This window comes from Emys orbicularis, chromosome 10, assembly GCF_028017835.1.
Source record: "Emys orbicularis isolate rEmyOrb1 chromosome 10, rEmyOrb1.hap1, whole genome shotgun sequence".
In the NCBI taxonomy this organism is placed as follows: Eukaryota; Metazoa; Chordata; order Testudines; family Emydidae; genus Emys; species Emys orbicularis.
Genome location: NC_088692.1, coordinates 41,070,120 through 41,092,444, shown reverse-complemented (window position 1 = coordinate 41,092,444; position 22,325 = coordinate 41,070,120). Strand labels below are relative to the sequence as shown.

At 47.6% G+C, this 22,325-nt stretch overlaps 1 protein-coding gene across 1 annotated transcript in view; it reads right to left on the bottom strand.

Moving 5' to 3' along the window:
- Positions 1 to 814: 814 nt before the first annotated feature.
- CCDC78 (coiled-coil domain containing 78) overlaps positions 815 to 22,325 on the bottom strand; it is a 43,453-nt gene continuing 21,942 nt past the window's right edge. The window contains exons 12-16 of the mRNA XM_065412381.1: positions 20,836 to 21,010; positions 19,883 to 19,926; positions 9,005 to 9,071; positions 1,656 to 1,756; positions 815 to 941 (exon numbers count right to left, since the gene is read on the bottom strand). Coding sequence (XP_065268453.1) covers positions 815 to 941; positions 1,656 to 1,756; positions 9,005 to 9,071; positions 19,883 to 19,926; positions 20,836 to 21,010 — 514 coding nt within the window. The remainder of the gene's footprint in view (positions 942 to 1,655; positions 1,757 to 9,004; positions 9,072 to 19,882; positions 19,927 to 20,835; positions 21,011 to 22,325) is intronic.

The window sequence follows — 22,325 nt, the reverse complement described above, 5'->3', positions numbered from 1 at the left end:
GACAGAGCCATTCTGGACTGTGTTCAGAATTCCCTGGGAGGAAGGCTCAGTAATGCAGCTTCTCCAGCTCTCTCTCTTTCTCCCTGATCATCAATTCCCTGTAGGTCCTCCTCACATAGTCACCACCCAGCAGGTCCTTCTCCATGGAACAACTCACCGTGAGTGCAGAGCTGTAAAGTCTCCTCAGTGCCCTGTCCATAAGAGCAGCTGAGCTCAAATCCTAACCTGAACCCTACCTCTATTCCTCTCCAGCTCAGACAGGGGCGAGGTGGTGGGAGTTAGCACCGGTGAAGCACAGCACTTTGCAACTGTTACAATGGTAAGGGCAACTGACTAGCAGAAGGTGAAGGGAACCTGTTAATTCAGGTGCATAGTAAGCTGAGTCCACCAGCTCTGCAGTAGACTAAGTTTGGGTGCTGGTTCAACCCACTCTGGTGCTGCACCACCCTGAGGTACCAGCAGTGGTGCTCTGTGGCTACTGAGCACTTCTGCAATGAAAGGGAAATCTTTATGGTCTGCTAGAGGGAGGGAAACCTCACAAAACAAGCTAAAGGGGGAACAAAGCACTGAGTTTTGATCTGATTTTAGTAAATTTATTTACCTCTGTAGGGTCAAATGTATACTGCTGATTTCCTTCTCAGCAAGTCCTAGTCCTCTAGTAAGAGGACCCCAGTATGAAGAGCACTCGCTGGAGTGGATTATCTCTTGGTGTGACAGAGCACTGAATATTACAGCCAGGCAGCCACTCAGTTTTACGTCCTTGTCTTTCCTATGATGAACTAATGACTGCTGCTTGTCAGGGCCATGGCAAAAGCTACAGTTCATGGCTGATGGTCCTTTTGGATCTCTGCATTAAGTGAGCATCAGAAGCCCCAGCACTGAATGCTCTGGGTGCCTCGCTCCCTACAAGTTTCCTTAACCTCAGGATCTCCTGCTTGTACCTGAAAGAAACATAGGTTACAAAGAAAAGCAATGTCAACCTTGCATCAGCTGTGGTCATAAGAACCCTGCTGATGACTGAGATTGTAAAGCCAATGTGAGACTGAAGCCAAGTTCCCAAACATTATCCAGCCAGGGGGAAAACTACAGCTAAGGGTAATGCTAGATTTGTCCCGACCCTTCATGTGAACTGATACCTAGGAACTCAGCCAAGGGATTCCATCAGCAACAAGCCTGGGAGTTACACCAGTTATGACTTTGGTCCTCTGTTTTTAAGAGCAATTAGTTGCAGTTGTACAAGCTAAGTGTAATAGCGCCTCCTGGTGGTGGCAGCACTAGCAGCTTTTCTCTTTTGTTGTGGCTGTGATGAACCAGTGGTTGACAGCCGACATGTTGAGTGTTGCAAAATGGAAAGGCTTTGAATTCTAGACAGTCTTCCCCACTCACCCCCTCCTTAGCCTCCTACACAGCTTTCATCATCCCCAGGGTGGGCTGCAGCCCAGAGGAAGGAAATATTATGTCCTTGGAAAGGACAGATGCAAACTCCCTTGATCATGCTGAGTTACTGATACAGCCAGCTGCTCACAAGCTGGATTCACTTTCAAACATTAGCTGGGTTGCACTGTGGGAAGGCAGCAGTTATCACAGTATTCACCAGCCCTGGAAGTAAGCCTTGTGCATGGGGCAAGGGACAGATGAAGGGATCCCCATCTCACCTTGCAAGATGCTTATCTACATATTCCTGCAGCTCCAGCACCTGCTCTTCTGCCACAATTGCCTGAGTCAGCAGCTGGCTTCTCTCCTTCTCCAGATCTTCCTGGGGGCAAAAATAACAAGGAGAGAACAAGAAATGATAAGGGAGTGCTTTGGGGGAAGCATTGGACTGGTGCTGACTCTCTCCCCTCTGAAGTGGTCATCAAATCAGAGGCTGCTGAATTTCTCATGCACTCTGACAGGTTTCAGAGTAGCAGCCGAGTTAGTCTGTATCTGGAAAAAGAACAGGAGTACTTGTGGCACCTTAGAGACTAACAAATTTATTTGAGCATAAGCTTTTGTGGGCTACAGTGAAGTGGGCTGTAGCCCACGAAAGCTTATGCTCAAATAAATTTGTTAGTCTCTAAGGTGCCACAAGTACTCCTGTTCTCATACACTCATCCTCCAGCCCTGAGATTTCTGGGAATTAAGCTAAATAAGATGCCCGATTAACTGAAAATCAGAACAACATTCAGACACATGAGCTTCCCAAAGAGCCAAACTACAGGTGTTCAGTGCCCTGAAAACAATGACATCCTGCCATTGCAGCCAGCTTGGAGACACTGTCAGGTGCATTGAGATGGGCTGGGAGGGGAGGTGCTGTTTAATACCAAAGCCTCTGGTTACACGACTAGCAGGAAAGTGCTAAATCCAGTCCTAAGACACCCCCAGTTATCCCCAGACAACTGCCTCACAACCTACTCTCTCCACTAGGGCGATGTGGGGATTGGTAGTGTGGCTTCCAGATGTACAGCATTGGAATGTATATGACCTCCATCCCCTTCCCTGGCAAGAGTTTTTAAAGAGATCTTCCCTTTATAATAATAATCTCTGGCTCTTATCTAGTGCTTTTCATCAGTAGATCTCAAAGTATTTTACAAAGGAGTATCATTATCCCCATTTTACAGCTGGGAAAACTGAGGCAGAGTGGTGCTATGACTTCCCCAAGGTCACCCAGCAGGCCAGTGGCCAACCCGGCATATCTCCTGAGGTTTTAGTCCAGTGCTCTATCTGCTAGGCTACACTGCTTCCCTCCTTTTGTCATTGTCTAAATGAAATTAAAAAAAAAATAACCCAATCATGTGACCACAGAGTGTTATGTGATTTCTCCTAACTTGTATGGACAGAAGCAATGATAGGAAAGCATGTTTTTCTTCAGTGTCTATAGCTAATCCAGGCTAGGAAATTGAAGCCCTGCTGCAAATGCTTTCAGCAGTTGTCCCCCCTAACCCAGCACTGAAAGTGATTAAAGTGCTAGAGTACTGCAGGCAACAGTGTTTCAGAAACTGTGCTTAGGGTGTCTACGACAGCCTTTCCTCCTGAACATTTCCCTTCTTTTATTCACCAGTGGTAGTAATAAAGGGAGCGCTAGTGTTTTTAACTGCCATGCCAACCAACCCTGCTCAGGGCAAATCTAGACAACATGGTGGTAAAACTGCCAGCTTGTCCACTGCCAGTGGTGTTATCTCCCAGTGGAGCTGCACTGCTGCTGGTGCACAGATAGGAAATGTTATGGAAGAGCTCCAGCAGGTAGCAGCATGTTAGATCAAGAAAAGCATCTGTCCTTGGAATGAACATGTAATGGTAACGGTGGCTGTTATAAACATACAGTTAAGAGTAGCATAAAATTCCTCCTTTACCTGTAAAGGGTTAAGAAGCTCAAATAACCTGGGTTGGCACCTGACCAAAAGGACTAATGAGGGGAGAAGATACTTTTAAATTGTGGGGGAAGGTTTTTGTTTTGTGTTTCTTTGTGGTTTTTTGGGGTTAGCGAGGAATTCGGGCAGGGAAAATACATTTTTTTAAGCCATACCTGAACTAAGCATTTAAGATTACAAATTGCAAGTAATAGGAAGGAAACGCTTTAAATTATTTTTTATTTTAGCTTGTGAATTGTTTTTATGCTAAGAGGAAGGTTTATTTTTGTTTTTTTGTAACTTTAAAGTTTTGCCTAGAGGGGAATTTTTTGTGTTTTGAATTTTATTACCCTGTAAAATTACTTTTTATTTTTATTTTACAGAGGTGCTTTTTTAACTTTTTTTTTTATAATAAAGTTTTGTTTTTTTAAGAATTTGATTGGTTTTTAGTGTTCTAAAAACCCAAGGGTTTGGTTTGTGCTTACCTTGTTAACCTATTTGGTTAGTATATTATTTTTAAGCCTTTCCAGGAAAAGGGATGAAGGGCTTGGGGGGATATTTTGGGGAAACAGGAACTTCAAGTGGTTCTTTTCCTAAATTTTTGTTTAACTTACTTGGTGGTGGCAGCAATACCCATTCAAGGACAAGGAAGGATTTGTGCCTTGGAAACGTTTTTAACCTAAGCTGGTGAAATATAAGCTTAGGGTTTTTTTTATGCGGGTCCCCATATTTATACCCCAGAGCTTAGAGTGGGGAGGGAATGGGCAACCAGCGGTTGCTCTTTGCCTACAGGGCTGTATCACATCCCAGTTTAGAGTTTTCACCATTTGAACTTGTGTATGGCCACGAGGTTAAGGGGCCATTACAGTTGGTGAAGCAGCAATGGGAGGGGTTTACGCCTTCTCCAGGAACTAACATTCTGGACTTTGTAAACAACCTACAAAACACCCTCCGAACCTCTTTAGCCCTTGCTAGAGAAAACCTAAAAGATGCTCAGGAAGAGAAAAAAGCCTGGTATAATAAACATGCCAGAGAGCGTTCCTTCAAAGTAGGGGACCAGGTCATGGTCTTGAAGGCACTCCAGGCCCATAAAATGGAAGCGTCGTTGGAAGGGCCATTCACGGTCCAAGAGCGCCTGGGAGCTGTTAACTATCTCATAGCATCCCCCACCTCAAACCTAAATCCTAAAGTGTACCACGTTAATTCTCTAAAGCCCTTTTATTCCAGAGAATTAAAGGTTTGTCAGTTTACAGCCCAGGGAGGAGATGACGCTGAGGGCCTGAAAGTGTCTACTACGAAGGAAAAGGTGACAGTGGCGTGGAAGAGGTGAACCTCTCCATGCCCTTGGACGTATGCAGCGACAGCAGATAAAGGAGCTGTGCACTAGCTTTGTGCCGATGTTCTCAGCCACTCCAGGACGGACCGAACGGGCATACCACTCCATTGACACAAGTAATGCTCACCCAATTAGAGCCCAACCTTACTGGGTGTCTTCTCAAGCCAAAACTGCTATAGAATGGAAGATCCAGGACATGCTACAAATGGGTGTAATCCACCCCTCTAACAGTGCACGGGCATCTCCAGTGGTTCTAGTTCCCAAACCAGATGGGGAAATACGCTTTTGTGTGGACTACTGTAAGCTAAATGCTGTGACTCGCCCAGACAACTATCCAATGCCACGCACAGATAAGCTATTGAAGAAACTGGAAGGTGCCCAGTTCATCTCTACCTTAGACTTAACCAAGGGGTACTGGCAAGTACCGCTAGATGAATCCGCCAAGGAAAGGTCAGCCTTCATCACCCATGTAGGGCTGTATAAATTTAATGTGCTCCCTTTCGGGCTGCAAAATGCACCCGCCACCTTCCAAAAACTTGTAGATAGTCTCCTAGTGGAATTGGGAGAATCTGTAGTCGCCTACTTTGACGATGTGGCCATCTTTTCTGATTCATGGGCACAACCCGTTAAAGCATCTACAAAAAGTCTTCAAGCGCTTAAGAGAGGCAGGACTAACTGTTAAGGCTAAGAAGTGTCAAATAGGCCTAAACAAAGTAACTTACCTTGAACACCAGATGGGCCAAGGAACTATCAACCCCTACAGGCCAAAGTGAATGCTATCCAAAAGTGGCCTGTCCCAAAGTCAAAAAAAAAACAAAAAACGATCCAATCCTTCTTAGGCTTGGCCGGATATTACAGGCGATTTGTACAGCACTACAGCCAAATCGCCGCCCCACTGACAGACCTAACCAAAAAAAAAAGCAGCCAAATGCAGTTCAGTGAACTAAAAAGTGTCAAAAGGCCTTTAACCAGCTTAAAGTGACACTCAGGTCTAACTCTGTGCTAAGGGCCCCAGATTAACAAACCTTTCATAGTACAGTACAGACCCGTTTACGCGCGGATGTCGTGAGTCAACCCATCACGACTGCGTGTTAATGGACCACGGGTTAAGAGGGCCATGCTGAAATATCTTAAGATATCTATACACACACACACACGTATAATTATCTAGGGTTACATACATATTCACAGCGTCCCAAATACTGCGGGCCTATCTGTTAACGGCGCTTTACAAGAATATAAATTCAAATGGGTAATCCAATAAAAACATTATTATTACTACACAGGGGTGAAAGTAACTCAAGACCCTTACTGGTATGGGGCGGGGGCGGCTCTGGCCCCCGGAAGGGGTGGGGCCTCGTATGGAAGGGGAGGGGCTAGGGGTCAGCATCCCTCAGCCAGCCCTTCCAGGCTGCCTGGTCCATGCCGCCCGGGTTTCCCATGGTGATTTAAAGGGCGGCGTCCAGAGCCCTGAGCCGTTTTAAATTGCTGGCCCCAGGGCAGCTGCTCCCTTTTCCCCCCCCCGGCTCGTTGTCGGCCAAGGGGGGGGGCAAAAGGGGCAGGGACCTTAAAGCTCTGCAGAGTCCTTTGCCACGGCAGCGCTTTAACGTTGCTGCGCCACTTCCCCCCCCCCCCGCCCCTGTTGGCGGCACAGCGCTGCCTCGGCAAAGGACCGTCGCTTTAATGTCCCTACCCTTTTTGCCTCCCCCATCGGCAGCCCTCTGGTAGGGTCCCTACCGGCAGGGACACCGACGGGGCGGGGGAGGGGCAGCAACGTTAAAGCATTGTCACGGTGTTCGGGGAGATTTTGGCAAACAAGTAAAGTGCCTAAACCACTATTGTGTATTACTAACAGTTGTCAAGTTAACAGGCCATACTGAACCATTCTTGCTTATTGCTAACAAAAGTAGTGAAGTCAGCAGGTCGTAAATTGGTCATACAGTGGCCTCAGTGTAACCAGACAGGAGGAGCGGGGGTTTGGGGTGCCACAGACAGGACAGCTTGACTCCACACCCTTCCTGCTAAGAGTGTTAAAATTGCTGATGCATGTATTGTAGAAAAACAAGAAGTCTGTTTATATGTGCCCCCGGGAATGTTTGTCAGGGCCCAAAGGCATGAACACTCTGGAAAAAAAAAAAAAAATCTCTGGTTAATTGGCAATCATAAGGTGCCTGACCTTTTAACCCTACTTGCTTAGCAAGTTTTCTTTAAGGGATATCTCATTGTATTACTAATGTATAAATAAGGGGGAAAAGTTTGAGGTAATTGGACTTCTCAGGAGGGGCTCTTCAGGGACGCTCCCTCTGGACGCATCTTCGGGTCCCCACCAGCAGACGGAAGCCTGGCCAGCTGAAGCCTGTCACAGTGCCACTCAAAAGCCACACTCAGCTTCGGTAATTATCGAGGGTTGGGGGTGTTTCACTAACCTGTTGCGGACGTGTGTAAGTGCTTGAGACTAAGTAAAGTTTAGCTTTAAGTAAAAGCACTCTTGTGTTGTCCTGTTTGTGCCAGCCATCGATCAGTTGGATGGCCGTGTCTCCCTTGATTTATTTCCTAATACCACCTCGCACAGAATAAAAGTTACTGAGATCTTTGGGTTCAAAGAACCCCGGGTAACAGCAGCAGCACTTTAAGGACGGTCCTTTGCCGCGGCAGCGCTTTGAGGATCCTTAAAGCACTGTCGCAGCAAAGGACCGTCCTTAAAGCGCTTCTGTGGCAGCGCTTTAACGTTGCTGCCCCTTCCCTCCCCCCCGTCAGCAGTAAAGATGTACAACACGTTTCCGCTCTGCACTTCCTGTCGATTTCTATGTCAGTGAGTTAGTGAGCAAATCTGTAGCGCTACATAGCAAGTTCCTGTACCGCGTGTTAACGAGTCTCATGTGTTATATAGGTAGCACTGGGAGGCATGGTGCTACCACGCATTAAGCGGATTCGCACGTAAACGGGTCTGTACTGTAACCACAGATGCGTCCGAGCATGGTGTGGGAGCCGTTTTAATGCAGGAAGGACCGAATCAAAACATCCTGTCGTGTTTCTCAGCAAAAAACTGTCTGAAAGGAGAAGCCACTGGTCAATAAGGAATGTTACGCCATTGTGTACACTCTGGAAAAGCTATGCCTATACGTTTGGGGACGGTGTTTCCAACTGCAAACCGACCAGGCTGCGCTGAAGTGTCTTCATACCATCAAGAACAATAACAAAAGACTTCTTCGGTGAAGTTTAGCTCTCCAAGATTTTAATTTTAAAATACAACACATTTCAGGAGCTTCTAACAAAGTGGCTGATACACTCTCCCGTGAAAGTTTGCCAAAATGAACTGGTTAAAATCGTCCTTAAAATGTGAAAAATATTGTTTGTTTTTATATAGTCAGTAGTATATCTAAAGATACATGTGTCTTATTAACTCTGTTTTCTCCTAGAGCTCCAGGAAAAAATCACAGCCAGTGTGGAGCAGGCTGTCCAGCACTGTCTATGATTTGGGGGGCGAGTCATAAACATACAGTTAAGGGTAGCATAAAATCCCTCCTTTACCTGTAAAGGGTTAAGAAGCTCAAATAACCTGGGTTGGCACCTGACCAAAAGGACTAATGAGGGGAGAAGATACTTTCAAATCTGTGTGGGAAGGTTTTTGTTTTGTGTTCCTTTGTGTTCTCTCTGAGGAATCAGGGCATGGAAAATACATCTCCCAAAGCCATACCTGAACTAAGCATCTAAGATTACGTTAGATTATCTTTTGGTTTAGCTTGTGAATTGTCCCTATGCTAAGAGGAAGGTTTATTCCTTTTTTTTGTAACTTTAAAGTTTTGCCTAGAGGGGAATCCTCTGTGTTTTGAATCTTATTACCCTGTAAAATTACTTTCCATCCTGATTTTACAGAGATGCTTCTTTTACTTTTTTCTTTATAATAAAGTTCTGTTTTTTTTAAGAATCTGATTGGTTTTTAGGGTCCTAAAACCCCAAGGGTCTGGTCTGTGCTCACCTTGTAAACCTATTCGGTTGGTATATTATTCTCAAGCCTCCCCAGGAAAAGGGGTGAAGGGGGTTGGGAGGATATTTTGAGGAAACAGGAACTCCTTTTCCTAAATCTTTGTCTAACTCACTTGGTGGTGGCAGCAGTACCCATCCAAGGACAAGGAAGGATTTGTGCCTTGGAAAAGTTTTTAACCTAAGTTGGTGGAATATAAGTTTAGGGGGTCTTTCATGTGGGTCCCCACATCTGTACCCCAGATTCAGAGTGGGGAGGGAACCCTGACAGCGGCAGTGACCATTACAATTGCAGAAGTGCTTTGTCTATGCTTAGCCCTCTTTTCAGTCTGCCTCAGAACAGAAAGCATTTTACCTGCGTGGTATGTGTGAACTCCCGGAGCTGCTTCCTGATCTCTGCCCAGCCCTCCTCATCCAGCTTGCTAGGATAGAGCAGCAGATGTTAATTACAATCATATATACAAAGCCAGACCATCCCTAAACCATGGGGCTCAGCATGGCCACCAGACATGCTACTGCCTTTTCAGCACCCCAGAAAGTATAAATTTCAGATCATCTTCCAGAATGATTCCCTGTATGGCTGCAGAGCACATCTCTGTTCCTTCACCTACCTGGGCAATGAGAGTCACAGGTCCTACAACCTGGATCTCTGCTGGGGTGGCTGGGTTTGCCCTTAGTTTACATCAAACAGACATGAGAAGGTGCAGAAATAATCATTAACCTGACTCAGTAGGGCTGAACTTTGTGGGGAAAGAGGTGAGAGACACAACAAATCAGTAGTGTAGCTAGTGGGGTTCAGGGGAAGCGGCCGCTTCCCCTGACCACACTCCCCAAAAGTGGCACCTGCGGAACGGGGCCGCGGGCTGGCTCCCGGCACTCCGGCCGGCCGGCCGAACAGGGCTGCAGGCTGGCTCCTGGCACTCCGACTGGCCGGCGGAACGGGGTCGCGGGCTGGCTCCCGGTGCTCCGGCTGGCCGGCGGAACGGGGCCACGGGCTGGCCTGCTGGCTCCCGCCTCCCGGCGCTCCGACCGGCCGGCAGAACAGGGCCGCGGGCTGGTTCCCGGTGATCCGGCCGGCCGACGGAACGGGGCCACGGGCTGGCCTGCTGGCTCCCGCCTCCTGGCGCTCCGGGCGGCCAGCGGAACGGGGCCGCGGACTCCCGGCGCTCCAGCCGGGACTCCGGCCCTGAGAGCGTGGCCGGGGGTCTCGGTGCCCCGGACAGTGCTCCGGATGGGGAAGTGGGGCGGCCCTGCGCATGTGCCGCTCCGTCTTTCAGCGGCATTTCGGCACATGCGCAGGGCCGCCGAAATGCCACCGAAGGACCGGCGCCTTTTTTCTCTGCCGCTCCTCCTCGGCTGCAACCCTGGCTACACCACTGCAACAAATGCTAAACACTAGGGCATGGCTACACTCGAAACTCCAAAGTGCTGCCACGGGAGCACTCCCCCAGCAGCACTTTGAAGTGCGAGTGTGATCGCAGCGCCAGCGCTGGGAGAGAGCTCTCCCAGCACTGCAGGTACTCCACCTCCCCGAGGGGATTAGCTTACAGCACTGGGAGCGTGGCTCCCAGTGCTGGGGCACTGTTTACACTGGTGCTTTACAGCGCTGTAACTTGCTGCGCTCAGGGGGGTGTTTTTTCACACCCCTGAGCGAGAAAGTTGCAGCGCTGTAAAGTGCCAGTGTAGCCATAGCCCGCACTTAATTCTTTTTGTGCTTCTGCACAAATCCACTCATTCTAATGTGGAGTGTAAAAACGGTGACAGATGAGCTAATTATGAAGAAAGGCAGCCAAGCCATGGGAAAGTTCTTCCTATTCTGTCCTGGGCTGAATAAGCAAAATATAGGTCACATCTGATGGCCAGGGGATTTTGATTATATAGAAAGAATGGTATGAACTGAGGAATGCATTGTGTTCAAACTCTGTAGCCCATATATAAGTTAAAGACTTAATTGGGACTGAAAGAGCTTCCTCTGGTGTCTGTGTTAACTGGGAAAAATAGATGACATTCTGGAAGAAGGGGACTGTAATATTATATAAGTAAAATAGTTAAGAGATCAAAAATAACAGCAAAATACATGTCTAAATAGTAATGGGAAATACAGCAATGACTCTCAGTGAAACAACTCTGTTAACTACATGCATTTGCAATGTTGTAGCTGTATTGGTCTCAGGATATGAGACACAAGGGGGGCTGAGGTAATATCTTGTATTGGATTAACTTCTCAACAGAAGTTCGTCCAATAAAAAAATATTTCCTCACCCCCCTTGTCTCTCACAATGTGCATTGTCAGGCTAGTAACAGGAGGGAGATCGTGGCAAGGATGTAAACATCAAGATACAGAAAATAAACGTCATTACAAGTGTGGATAGAACACAAGCTTCTAAAAGAAACTTAACAGGAAGATTCATCACTAAGGTCCAGATTCTGCTACTTTTGTCCCTTATTCCTCAAGTAGTCCCATTGCAATGAATGGATGCACTCAAGGATTAAAGTACTGCTCAGCATGGGAAACAGTGGCAGAATCTGGCATAGAGCTCCACATGGACTCCTCCTGAGGGTCGAAATGACAGTCTGGACCTATACATAGAATGCTTCCGCCGACGTGCACAGGCAGAAATTGTGGAAAAACAACATCGCTTGCCTCATAACCTAAGTCGTGCAGAACGCAATGCCATCCGCAGCCTCAGAAACCACCCTGACATTATCATCAAAGAGGCTGATAAAGGAAGTGCTGTTGTCATCATGAACAGGTCTGACTACCAGAAGGAGGCTGCCAGACAACTCTCCAATACCAAATTCTACAGGCCACTTTCCTCAGATCCCACTGAGGAATATACTAAGAAACTGCACCATCTACTCAGGACACTCCCTACACTAACACAGGAACAAATCAACATACCCTTAGAGCCCCGACCGGGGTTATTCTATCTACTACCCAAGATCCACAAACCTGGAAATCCTGGACGCCCCATCATCTCGAGCATTGGCAGTCTCAGTGAAGGACTGTCTGGATATGTGGACTCCCTACTCAGACCCTACGCCACCAGCACTCCCAGCTATCTCCGTGACACCACCGATTTCCTGAGAAAACTACAATGCATTGGTGACCTCCCAGAAAACACCATCCTAGCCACCATGGATGTAGAGGCTCTCTACACAAACATCCCACACACAGATGGAATACAAGCTGTCAGGAACAGTATCCCTGATGATGACACAGCACAACTTGTTGCTGAGCTCTGTGACTTTATCCTCATGCACAATTATTTCAAATTTGGTGACAATATATACCTCCAGACCAGTTGCACCGCCATGGGCACCCGCATGGCCCCACAATATGCCAACATTTTTATGGCTGACCTGGAACAACGCTTCCTCAGCTCTCGTCCACTCAAGCCCCTTTTCTACCTACGCTACATTGATGACATCTTCATCATCTGGACCCATGGGAAAGAGACCCTGGAAGAATTCCACCATGATTTCAAAAGCTTCCACCCCACCATCAACCTCAGCCTGAACCAATCTACATGGGAGGTCCACTTCCTAGACACCACAGTACAAATAAGCGATGGCCACGTTAACACCACCCTATACTGAAAACCCACCGACCGCTACGCCTACCTTCATGCCTCCAGCTTCCACCCCGGACACACCACACGATCCATCGTCTACAGCCAAGCGCTGAGATACAACCGCATCTGCTCCAACCCCTCAGACAGAGACCAACACCTACAAGATCTTCACCAAGCATTCTCAAAACTACGATACCCACACAAGGAAATAAAGAAACAAATCAACAGAGCCAGACGTGTACCCAGAAGCCTCCTGCTACAAGACAGGCCCAAAAAAGAAACCAACAGAACTCCACTGGCCATCACCTACAGTCCTCAGCTTAAACCTCTCCAAGGCATCATCAGTGATCTACAACCCATCCTGAACAATGATCCCTCGCTTTCACAGACCTTGGGAGGCAGGCCAGTCCTCGCCCACAGACAACCCGCCAACCTTAAGCATATTCTCACCAGCAACCACGCACCGCACCATAAGAACTCTAACTCAGGAACCAACCCATGCAACAAACCTCGATGCCAACTCTGCCCACATATCTACACCAGCAACACCATCACAGGACCTAACCAGATCAGCTACAAGATCACCGGCTCATTCACCTGCACGTCCACCAATGTTATATATGCCATCATGTGCCAGCAATGCCCCTCTGCTATGTACATTGGCCAAACTGGACAGTCACTACGCAAGAGGATAGATGGACACAAGTCAGATATCAGGAATGGCAATATACAAAAACCTGTAGGAGAACACTTCAACCTCCCTGGCCACACAATAGCAGATGTAAAGGTAGCCATCTTACAGCAAAAAAACTTCAGGACCAGACTCCAAAGAGAAACTGCTGAGCTCCAGTTCATTTGCAAATTTGACACCATCAGATCAGGATTAAACAAAGACTGTGAATGGGCTATCCAACTACAGAAGCAGTTTCTCCTCCCTTGGTGTTCACACCTCAACTGCTAGCAGAGCACCTCACCCTCCCTGATTGAACTAACCTCGTTATCTCCATACTGATTTATACCTGCCTCTGGAAATTTCCATTACTTGCATCTGATGAAGTGGGCATTCACCCACGAAAGCTTATGCTCCAATACTTCTGTTAGTCTTAAAGGTGCCACAGGACCCTCTGTTGCTTTTGGCATAGAGCTAGCGCTCATTTCTAGGGACACTTGGTAACCATGTAGCTTAGGGTCTGACTGATTCAGAAGGGTTACATATTTGGATCTCTTTAAAACTGAATTTCTGTTTGAAATATGTCACACTAGACACTCCACGGGTAAGGCTTTAAAACAGTTTATATTATAAACTGAATTCTCTCATTCACACAACCCAATTTCCTGGGGGTGGGGGAGGTAGGGGGCCAGGAAGGGATGACTTCCACCTACCATTTCTCACGTGAAGTCATTCACAGAAAAGTGTTCAGGAAAGTGTCAGATTAATTGGACAAATATTCTGGTTGATAAAGGTTCATATCCCACCCTCATCACCGGGGGATCTGAGCACTTTCCAGTAGCACATTAAGAAATTTTAACTAATGTTTATCACATGTCTGTTCTCTCATCCTCTTCCCAAGGAGAGAATTGGGTGTGTAGTGTAGTGTTTTGCTGTGTTAGGGTTTTTACAAGAATGAGATGTTGAAGAGGTGGGAATTTTTTCTGAAAATTATTCTCTCTTCTGTCCACTCAGAACTCCAAAGCAGCTTCATCTAAGAACTCCTAGCTTCTGTTATACTCTAATCTGCAGTGACAATAGTGCATGGGACACCTTGACCAAGCTGGAGCATAAAAGCTGTTAGTCATTAGAGACCGAGCCTGAGATACTGCCCTGCCCTGATGCCACTATGTAGACCTGTTCAAAGTAAGTGCCAAGTGCATGTGAAATGATAACAAATCAGATGACTAGTGTTTTACGCCCACTTTGTCCTAGTGGGAATGACTGCATGAGGAATAAGGCAACAGAGAAACAGGCCCTGAATTTGTTGGTCTTATATGTAATAGCTTTAGGGAGGGATCTAGTCCAAGCTCCACTATGTGTAATCTAAGCTTTCATTGAAAAAAAAAAAAATGTTTCTAGCCCTCTGTGTTGGGAAGAGAGTTCTCTATGCTTACAAGTTTATCAGGGTGACGTTACCAAAAAACAATAGGCTATTCATGGTGGAAAAATTGTAGTCCCTCCAAGTTACTCTCCCTCATCTGCCAATCATCAGAATTGCTACTGATTCTTCAAGTTCCGCATAGCGAGTATCTTTAAACACATACCCATATAGTGGCAGTACTGAGGACAGCAGCAATGGCAGGCCCATCTCAGCCTGTACACTTCTCTGCTCTGGATTGCAGCATCTCTTCTTAGTTTCTGAGTCACTACTACTTCCTATCACTAGAGTCCTGCAAATCTGCGGCTATCCACTTTATATCCACGGACCATGTTTGTGGATTGGATGCGGATACAAACTTTGTATACGCACAGGGCTCTACCTATCACTGCTTCCTGGAAAGATGGATCCCTTAGAGAGAAGTGGGGACAGTGTCCTCTGTAGACCCTAAGGACATGAGGCCATGTGTGTCTCCTGCAGCTACAGTGCCCCCTGCAGGAGGCATATTTCTAATCTTAACAGTTTTGTCCTAACATCTGTTTTCTTTCTGTGATCTAGGTAATTAAAGTCTCAGTAGCGAGGAAAGAAAGATAACTCATCAAAAACTATTTAATAAGTGACAAGAAACCAAATCTAGGAGGTACCAGATACAGTTGTGGCACACCTGCACCAGCCCCTACTCCACCCAAAACTTGCAAGCGTGTTCATGTACTGTGAGAAAGCAGAAACAAGTCTGCCCTGATTCTTTAAGGACACAAGTAGTCCCATTTAAATCAATGGAACTACAAGTATGATTAAAATTAGGGCCTCAATGGCTACTTCATTTCAAGACCAAGCATGCTGTACCTGACAAAAGAAGAAGTTACGCACCTTGTGCAGTAACAATGGTTCTTCCAGATGTATGTCCCTGTGGGTGCTCCACTCTAGGTGTCGGTGCGGCCCTGCGCTGGAGATTTCTCACAGCAGTACTCAGTCAGGGGAAGGGCGCGCACAGGAGTCATCTCATGCGGCCGTTGGCACCTCCTGTAGCACGTGCTCCCCTGACTGTCCCCTCCGTTCCTTCTCCACCACAGAGCTTGTCTGTGTGAACTCCGAAGTAGAGGGGAGGAGGGTGGGTAGTGGAGCACCCACAGGGACACACATCTCGAAGAACCATCATTATTGCACAAGGTGAATAACTTCTTCTTCGAGTGGTGTCCCTGTGAGTGCTCCACTCTAGGTGCTTGTAGAGCAGTACTCCACCAGGGGTGGTAGGGGTTCGGAGTTATGTATAAGTGTGTGATGAGAGCACTGTGAGGCCAACAATAGAGTCTGAGACAAGGCCTTGGGTGATAGCGTAATGCTTTGCAAAAGTGTCCTCCGATGTCCAGATTGCAGCTCTACAAATATCTATTAAGGGGACATTGTTCAATAATGCAATTGATGTCGCTATGGCTCGCGTTGAGTGGGATCTGATGCCCACAGGGGGTTCTTAGTGATGCAGGTGGCAACAAGTTTGAATACAGGTAGACCCCCCTTTGGAGAGTCCCTGGGTCGATATTGTAGAGCCTTTGGAGCGCTCTGCTGTAGAGACGAATAGTCTTGGTGACTTGCAAAATGGTTTAGTTCTGTCCAAGTAGAAGGCTACAGCCCGTCTGACATCTAGCATGTGCAACGTTGCCTCTCTAGAGTTGTTATGTGGCTTGGGATAGAAGGCAGGTAAGTGTATGATTTGGTTAATATGAAAATTTGTAGCCACTTTGGGCAAGAATTTTGGGTGAGGACATAACATGATTTTGTCTCTGGTAAATACAGTGTACGGTGGTTCAGCCATCAATGCTCCTATTTCGCTGACACATCTTGCAGACGTGATTGCCACTAGGAATGTGACCTTCATTGACATATGTAGGAGTGAGCAGGTTATTAGAGGTTCAAAGGGTGGTCTTGTGAGACATTTGAGCACAAGATTGAGATCCCATGGTGGTGCAGGTTGGCGTACTTCTGGGTACATGTTCTGTATATCTGCTAGAATATCTCTCTGGATGGAGAGTCAGGCCCTTGTTCTGGGACAGGAGGTCCGTCCGGAAAGGCAGCGGTTGTGGGGCACAGACTGCTAGACGTGAGAGGTATGGAAACCAAGTCTGTCTGGGTCATGTGGGGACAATGAGAATGATGTATGCTCTGTCGAATCGTATCTTGCAGCTGACCAGTGGGATCAGCGGGAAGGCGTACATGAGTGACGCGTTTCACAGGATGAGGAAGGCATCCCCTAACGATCCCGGTGCCAGGCCTGCCCTGGAGCAAAATAGTGGACATTTGTGATTTGTTGCGGAGACAAAAAGGTAGATTACTGGGTGACCCCATTTTTGGAATATTGTGCCGAGAACACTGTTGTGGATTTCCCACTCGTGTTCTTGTGAGAAGTGCCTGCTGAGGTTGTCGGCTGTAGTGTTTTGGCACCCTGGTAGGTATGATGCTGTGGATGCAGAAGTTCCATAAATTCATGGCTTCTACGCATAGCGAGTGAGACCTTGCTCCTCCTTGGCGATTAATGTAAAACATGCACACCACATTGTCAGTGAGAACAGAGATTGAGGTTTCTCGTATGAGTGGGAGGAAGTGTCGGCATGCATTGTGTACCGCCTGGAGTTCCAGGAGATTGATATGTAGTCAGGTTTTTGTCACAGACCACTTGCATTGTACATTGTGGTGACCCAAGTTGGCGCCCCAACCTATCAGGGAGGCATCTGTTGTAATAGTCACGGATGGGGGGTCTTGTTGAAAGGGAATCCCGGAGCATACATTCCCTGGCTGTGTCCACCATTGTAGGGAGAGGATAACCCTTGGTGGTAGCATCACACGTCTGTTGAGAAAGTGTTTGCTGGGTGCATAGATCGTGCTCAACCAGTGCTGCAGACAGCGCATGTGGAGTCTGGCATACTTTACTATGAAAGTCGTAGCTGCCATATGTCCCAGAATCTGAAGGCATGTCCTCACTGAAGTTTGTGGGCTGATGGTCACTGTGGAAATAAGATTGGTCAATGTAGTGAATCTGTGGTTTGGCAATAGTGCCTTGGCTTGTATGGAGTCTAGGTCGGCTCCGATAAACTCCAATCACTGGGTTGGTTCCAGGGTGGATTTCTTTTTGTTTATCTGTAGACCTAGCTGGTGAAACAGGTCTATTGTGGTCTTCAGCATGCCTGCCGTTTGTCGATTGGCACCCTTGAGAAGGCAATCGTCCAAATAAGGGAAGATTATGACTTCTTTGCGTTGTAAATGTGCTGCTACTACTGCGAGCGTTTTTGAGACTACGCGGGGAGCAGTGGACAGTCCGAAGGGAAGGACCCTGTATTGGTAGTGGTTGGCTCCCACTGTGAATCGCAGGAACTGTCTGTGGGCAGGATGTATTGTAATATGGAAGTATGCATCTTGGAGGTCGAGGGCTGCAAACCAGTCCCCCCCGTCTAGCGCTGGGATTATTGTGGCCAGAGTGACCATTTTGAACCTGTGGTTGCGTATGAACCTGTTGAGTTTTCGGCGATCTAAGATTGGTCTCCATCCCCCTCCTTTCTTCTCTGTCAGGAAATATTTGGAATAAAAACCCTTCCCTTGGTATTGATGTGGTACTGGTTCTACAGCACCCAGCAGTAGGAGATGGTCTACTTCCTGTTGCAGAAGGTGCTCGTGAGAGGGGTCCCTGAAGAGGGATGGGGAAGGGGGAGGGTAGGGAGGATGGCTGTGAAAGGAATGGTGTAGCCAGATTGTATGAGCTCCAAAACCCATTGATCTGTGGTTATTGCAGCCCAGGCATGGTAAAATGGGCATACGCGGTGACCAAAATTGTGGGATGGGGTATCTGTTGGCGCTAGAGGTCTGGGGAAGTCGTGCATACCCTCAACCAAGACTTCAAAATTGTGGCTTAGATGTAGATGGACAGATGGACGAGGCCTAGTTCTGTGGAGCTTGTTGTCTCTGAGCCCGTTGTTTGGGTCTGTTCTGAGTGAAGTATCGTGGTTGTTGACGATTAAACAAGGGGTCTCGTGTCCTCTGGTATGGTGTAAAACAAGGGCATTTGTTAGGCGGTTGGTGTATGCCTAGTGTACGCAGCATTGCTCGGGAGGCCTTCATGGTATGGAGGACGATGTCTGTTTGAGATGAGAATAGTTTATCCCTATCGAAGAGGAGGTCCTCCACTTTTAGCTGTAGTTCTTTTGGAATTCCCGAAGCCTGCAACCATGATGTTCTTCTCATAACCACAGCTGTTGCGGTTGTTCGGGCAGCTGTGTCTGCTACATCCATTGAGGCTTGCAGCACTGTGCGGGCTATTAACTGACCCTCGTTGATGTTGAGTTGAGGATGTTTATGCTTGGGGAGGTCCTCCTCTGCACCAGGATAGTCAGTGCCGTGGAGGAGACTTGACATGTCAGCTCCGGTGCCACGTGTTGGGGCTCGGCAGGGGTCCACTGAGGGATGGTGCTGGAGGAGCCCAGTACCTCGTAAGTGCTCACTCTGGATGAGTGGAGCACTGAGGGTAAAGACCTCACTGGAGAAGCTCTCTTTTTCTGAGAGACCCTTGCTGGAGAGGTCGAGGCTCGCTTCCTGACAGTTTTGGAAGTCGGAGCCTTATCAGAGCTCAGAGATCTCGGTTTATGAGACGCCCAGGAGGACGTCTCTTGCGGAGGTTGGAGGGATTTCTCCAGCAGAAGCATTTTCAAGCAGAGATCCCTCTCACGTCTTGCCCTTGATGTTAAGTTGGTGCAATGTATGCATTTCTGGGAGAGATGAGTTTCTCCCAGACCGCGAATGCAGGATATGTGGCCAGAGACCGGCATCGGTTCACGGCAGGAGTCACACTTTTTAAATCCTGTTGAGCCCGGCATGACTGCAGTTAAGCCTCTGCCCACTCTCAAGAGATAAGAATAGGAGTTAATTGTAGTGGTAAACTGTAAAAACTGTTCCCAAACTGGGATTTAAGCAGAGAAAGAGTCTTCTTTCGTCTCTTTTTTTTTTGGTTTGTTTTTGTTTTTGAAGAAAAACCTCTAAGAGGAACTAACGAAACTATGTAGACTAAGACTAACTAAACAATGTAACTAAGTATAGACTAATAAGAAGTTCCTATTTAACTTGTAACTTTGTTTATTTTCCCCCCCAGAAAGTATCAAAGAGAGCACTGCCACGGAGTTCCGTCTGCAACCGAGGACGGTTGAGAAGGAACTGAGTGGACGGTTGGGGGAGTGCGTGCTACAGGAGGTGCCAACGGCTGCATGAGAGGACTCCTGTGTGTGCCCTTCCCCCGACTGAGTACTGCTGCGAGAAATCTCTGATCTCCGGCGCAGGGACGCACCGACACCTAGAGTGGAGCACCCACAGGGACACCACTCGAAGAAGAACTGACATTTCCACTCACATACGTTTTTGTAGATATTAAATTATTTCAGTCAGCATGGCCTCTCCTGTCCCTATTTATTACCTTATCCCCAAACAGCTGAAGCAAGTCCTGGATCCTTAGTGTAATGCAGAGGGATGAAGGAGGCAGCCACCTTTGACACAGAGATTACAATACCAATTACATAAATGGAAGCTACTTACTGGTGAAGAGATGGTCCTAGCACAGAGCTTTCACTCAGTCTTTTCTGTAGGCAAAGGAAGAACATCATCTTTGTGACATTAACCCAATGGAATCCCTGTTCCTTTGCAGGGCCAGCATTGGACATCTCAGTATGGTAAATGGCCACCACTGACACTAACAAGGAAGTGCTCTGCAAGATGTTCAAGGCTTGTGGCTCTCTCTCTCTACTGGGAAGTAAAGGTAGCTCATTTGAACTAAGACCTTAGGAACATAACTGCTCTTGGGCAAAATTAAGGGGAGGAAATGGATAAAATTGGAACCTTTCCAGGTATTGTCTGCCATTCAACTCCTTGTATATTTTATTTTGCCAAGACAGTAAAGCCTCCAAGGATAGTGAAATCTTTGCTCTGCCCTCTCTTGCCTCCCTGGCTTTTCTCCAAAAAGTGAGGCTGCAACTATAGTATCCTTAAGGTAGTTATGGACTATTCACTCCTTGGCTTACTCCACGATCCCCAGACTGAAGAACAACCCTCCCCCACAGATCTCTTTGTCATCCCTGCAACCTCTGCAGTGTGCAAACCTACACACTGCAGAGGTCCAGCAGGTACTACTATACTAGACATGACAGCTGTTGTCAGGTGTCCCACCTCTTCATAGTTGGCACAAGGAGAGGCACAAAGGGATGGAGAGCATGGGCCATCCCTGGTGCTGCCCCCCAGAAGGGCAGCCTGGGTTACAACAAACACTAGAGCAGTGGTTCTCAACCTGCGGCCCAATCAGCACACAGCTGCAGCCCATGTGACATCTTCAGGGCCATACATGTAGTATTGGATGTGGCTCATAATGGTAAATAGGTTGAGAACCACTGCACTAGAGGATCAAGAGGGGAAAATGAGAGATCAAACTGAACCTCTCCCTCCACCTGACAAGTCCACTCCCTGCACAACAGTAATCCAGTGAAGCATGTGGTTACCTTCTCCTGCAGTTCATGCAGCTGTCTCTCTAGTTTTGCTTTGTCCTCTCGCAGCTGGTTTAGCTCCTGGGTTGTGCTTGTCAGTAGCTCAGAATCTGTGATGGTGAAATGGAACTCAGGAGGGCCTGGGTCCATCTCGCTGCTGCCCTGAGACTGGATCTGCTCACGCTGCATCCTTAAAAGAAGCCAGCAGGGTTAGTCAAACAACAACAAGTAATAACAATGATGGAGGCAGCATCAGCTTGGTAAATTACTGTCCACTGGTTTCTGCATATCTGATACCAATGAAAGGCCAAGCCACACACTGAGATGAATAGGACCAGCCAGAAGCATTCACATTATTCTTTGGCATGTTTCTGCTAACAGAGAGGATAGAGGAACTCAGAGTTCCACCATAGCCAGTGCACCTCAACCATTACCTACAGTCCCATCTCCTGGGAAAGACAATGGTACATGGTTGTGTTTCAGGGAAGGGCTGTATGAAATGAGGAGGACACAGCATCAAGTATGGAGCACGTGTTGCATGGAAGGATTATGTAGCATGAGTTACCCCTGGTTAAGAAGAATTAAAGTACCTGCACAGGTTGTGCCATGTTTGTCTTTCTTCCACAGGACAGAAACGACTTTGTCTGTACAAAGTGCAAGCTGGTCTCCATATTGGAAGAGAAGGTTCGAGGTCTGGAGAAACAAGTATCGACCCTGCGCTGCATAAGAGAAAATGAAGATTTCCTGGACAGACGTCAGGATATGTTTCTACAGGCACAATGTTCTGAAGAATCGGAGCAGGTTGCGCAGAGGGGACTGAGGGACGGTGAAGAAAATTGGCAGCATGTGACCTCTAGAAGAAGAAAGAGGAGCGTCCATGTATCAGCAATGGAGATACAGGTGAGCAACCGTTTTCATGTTCTCTCCACAGGTACTAATGCGGAGAGTGGAGTAGATGATACATCTGAGGGAAGGGAGCAGAAGGAGACTCCACCGATTGGAAGGCATGAGATGCACTGTCCTAGGGATGGGGGTTCCACGACCACCGCTCCCAAGAGAAGGAGGAGGGTGATGGTGGTCGGGCACTCCCTCCTCAGGGGGACTGCGTCATCTATCTGCCGCCCCAACTGAGAAAACCGAGAGGTCTGCTGCTTGCCAGGAGCTAGGATTCACGATGTGACGGAGAGACTGCCGAGACTCATCAAGCCCTCGGATTGCTACCCCTTCCTGCTTCTCCACGTGGGCACCAATGATACTGCCAAGAATTGGCTTGAGCGAATCACTGCAGACTACGTGGCTCTGGGAAGAAGGATAAAGGAGTTTGAGGCGCAAGTGGTGTTCTCGTCCATCCTCCCTGTGCAGGGAAAAGGCCTGGGTAGAGACCGTTGAATTGTGGAAGTCAACGAATGGCTATGCAGGTGGTGTCAGAGAGAAGGCTTTGGATTCTTCGACCATGGGATGGTGTTCCAAGAAGGAGGAGTGCTAGGCAGAGACGGGCTCCACCT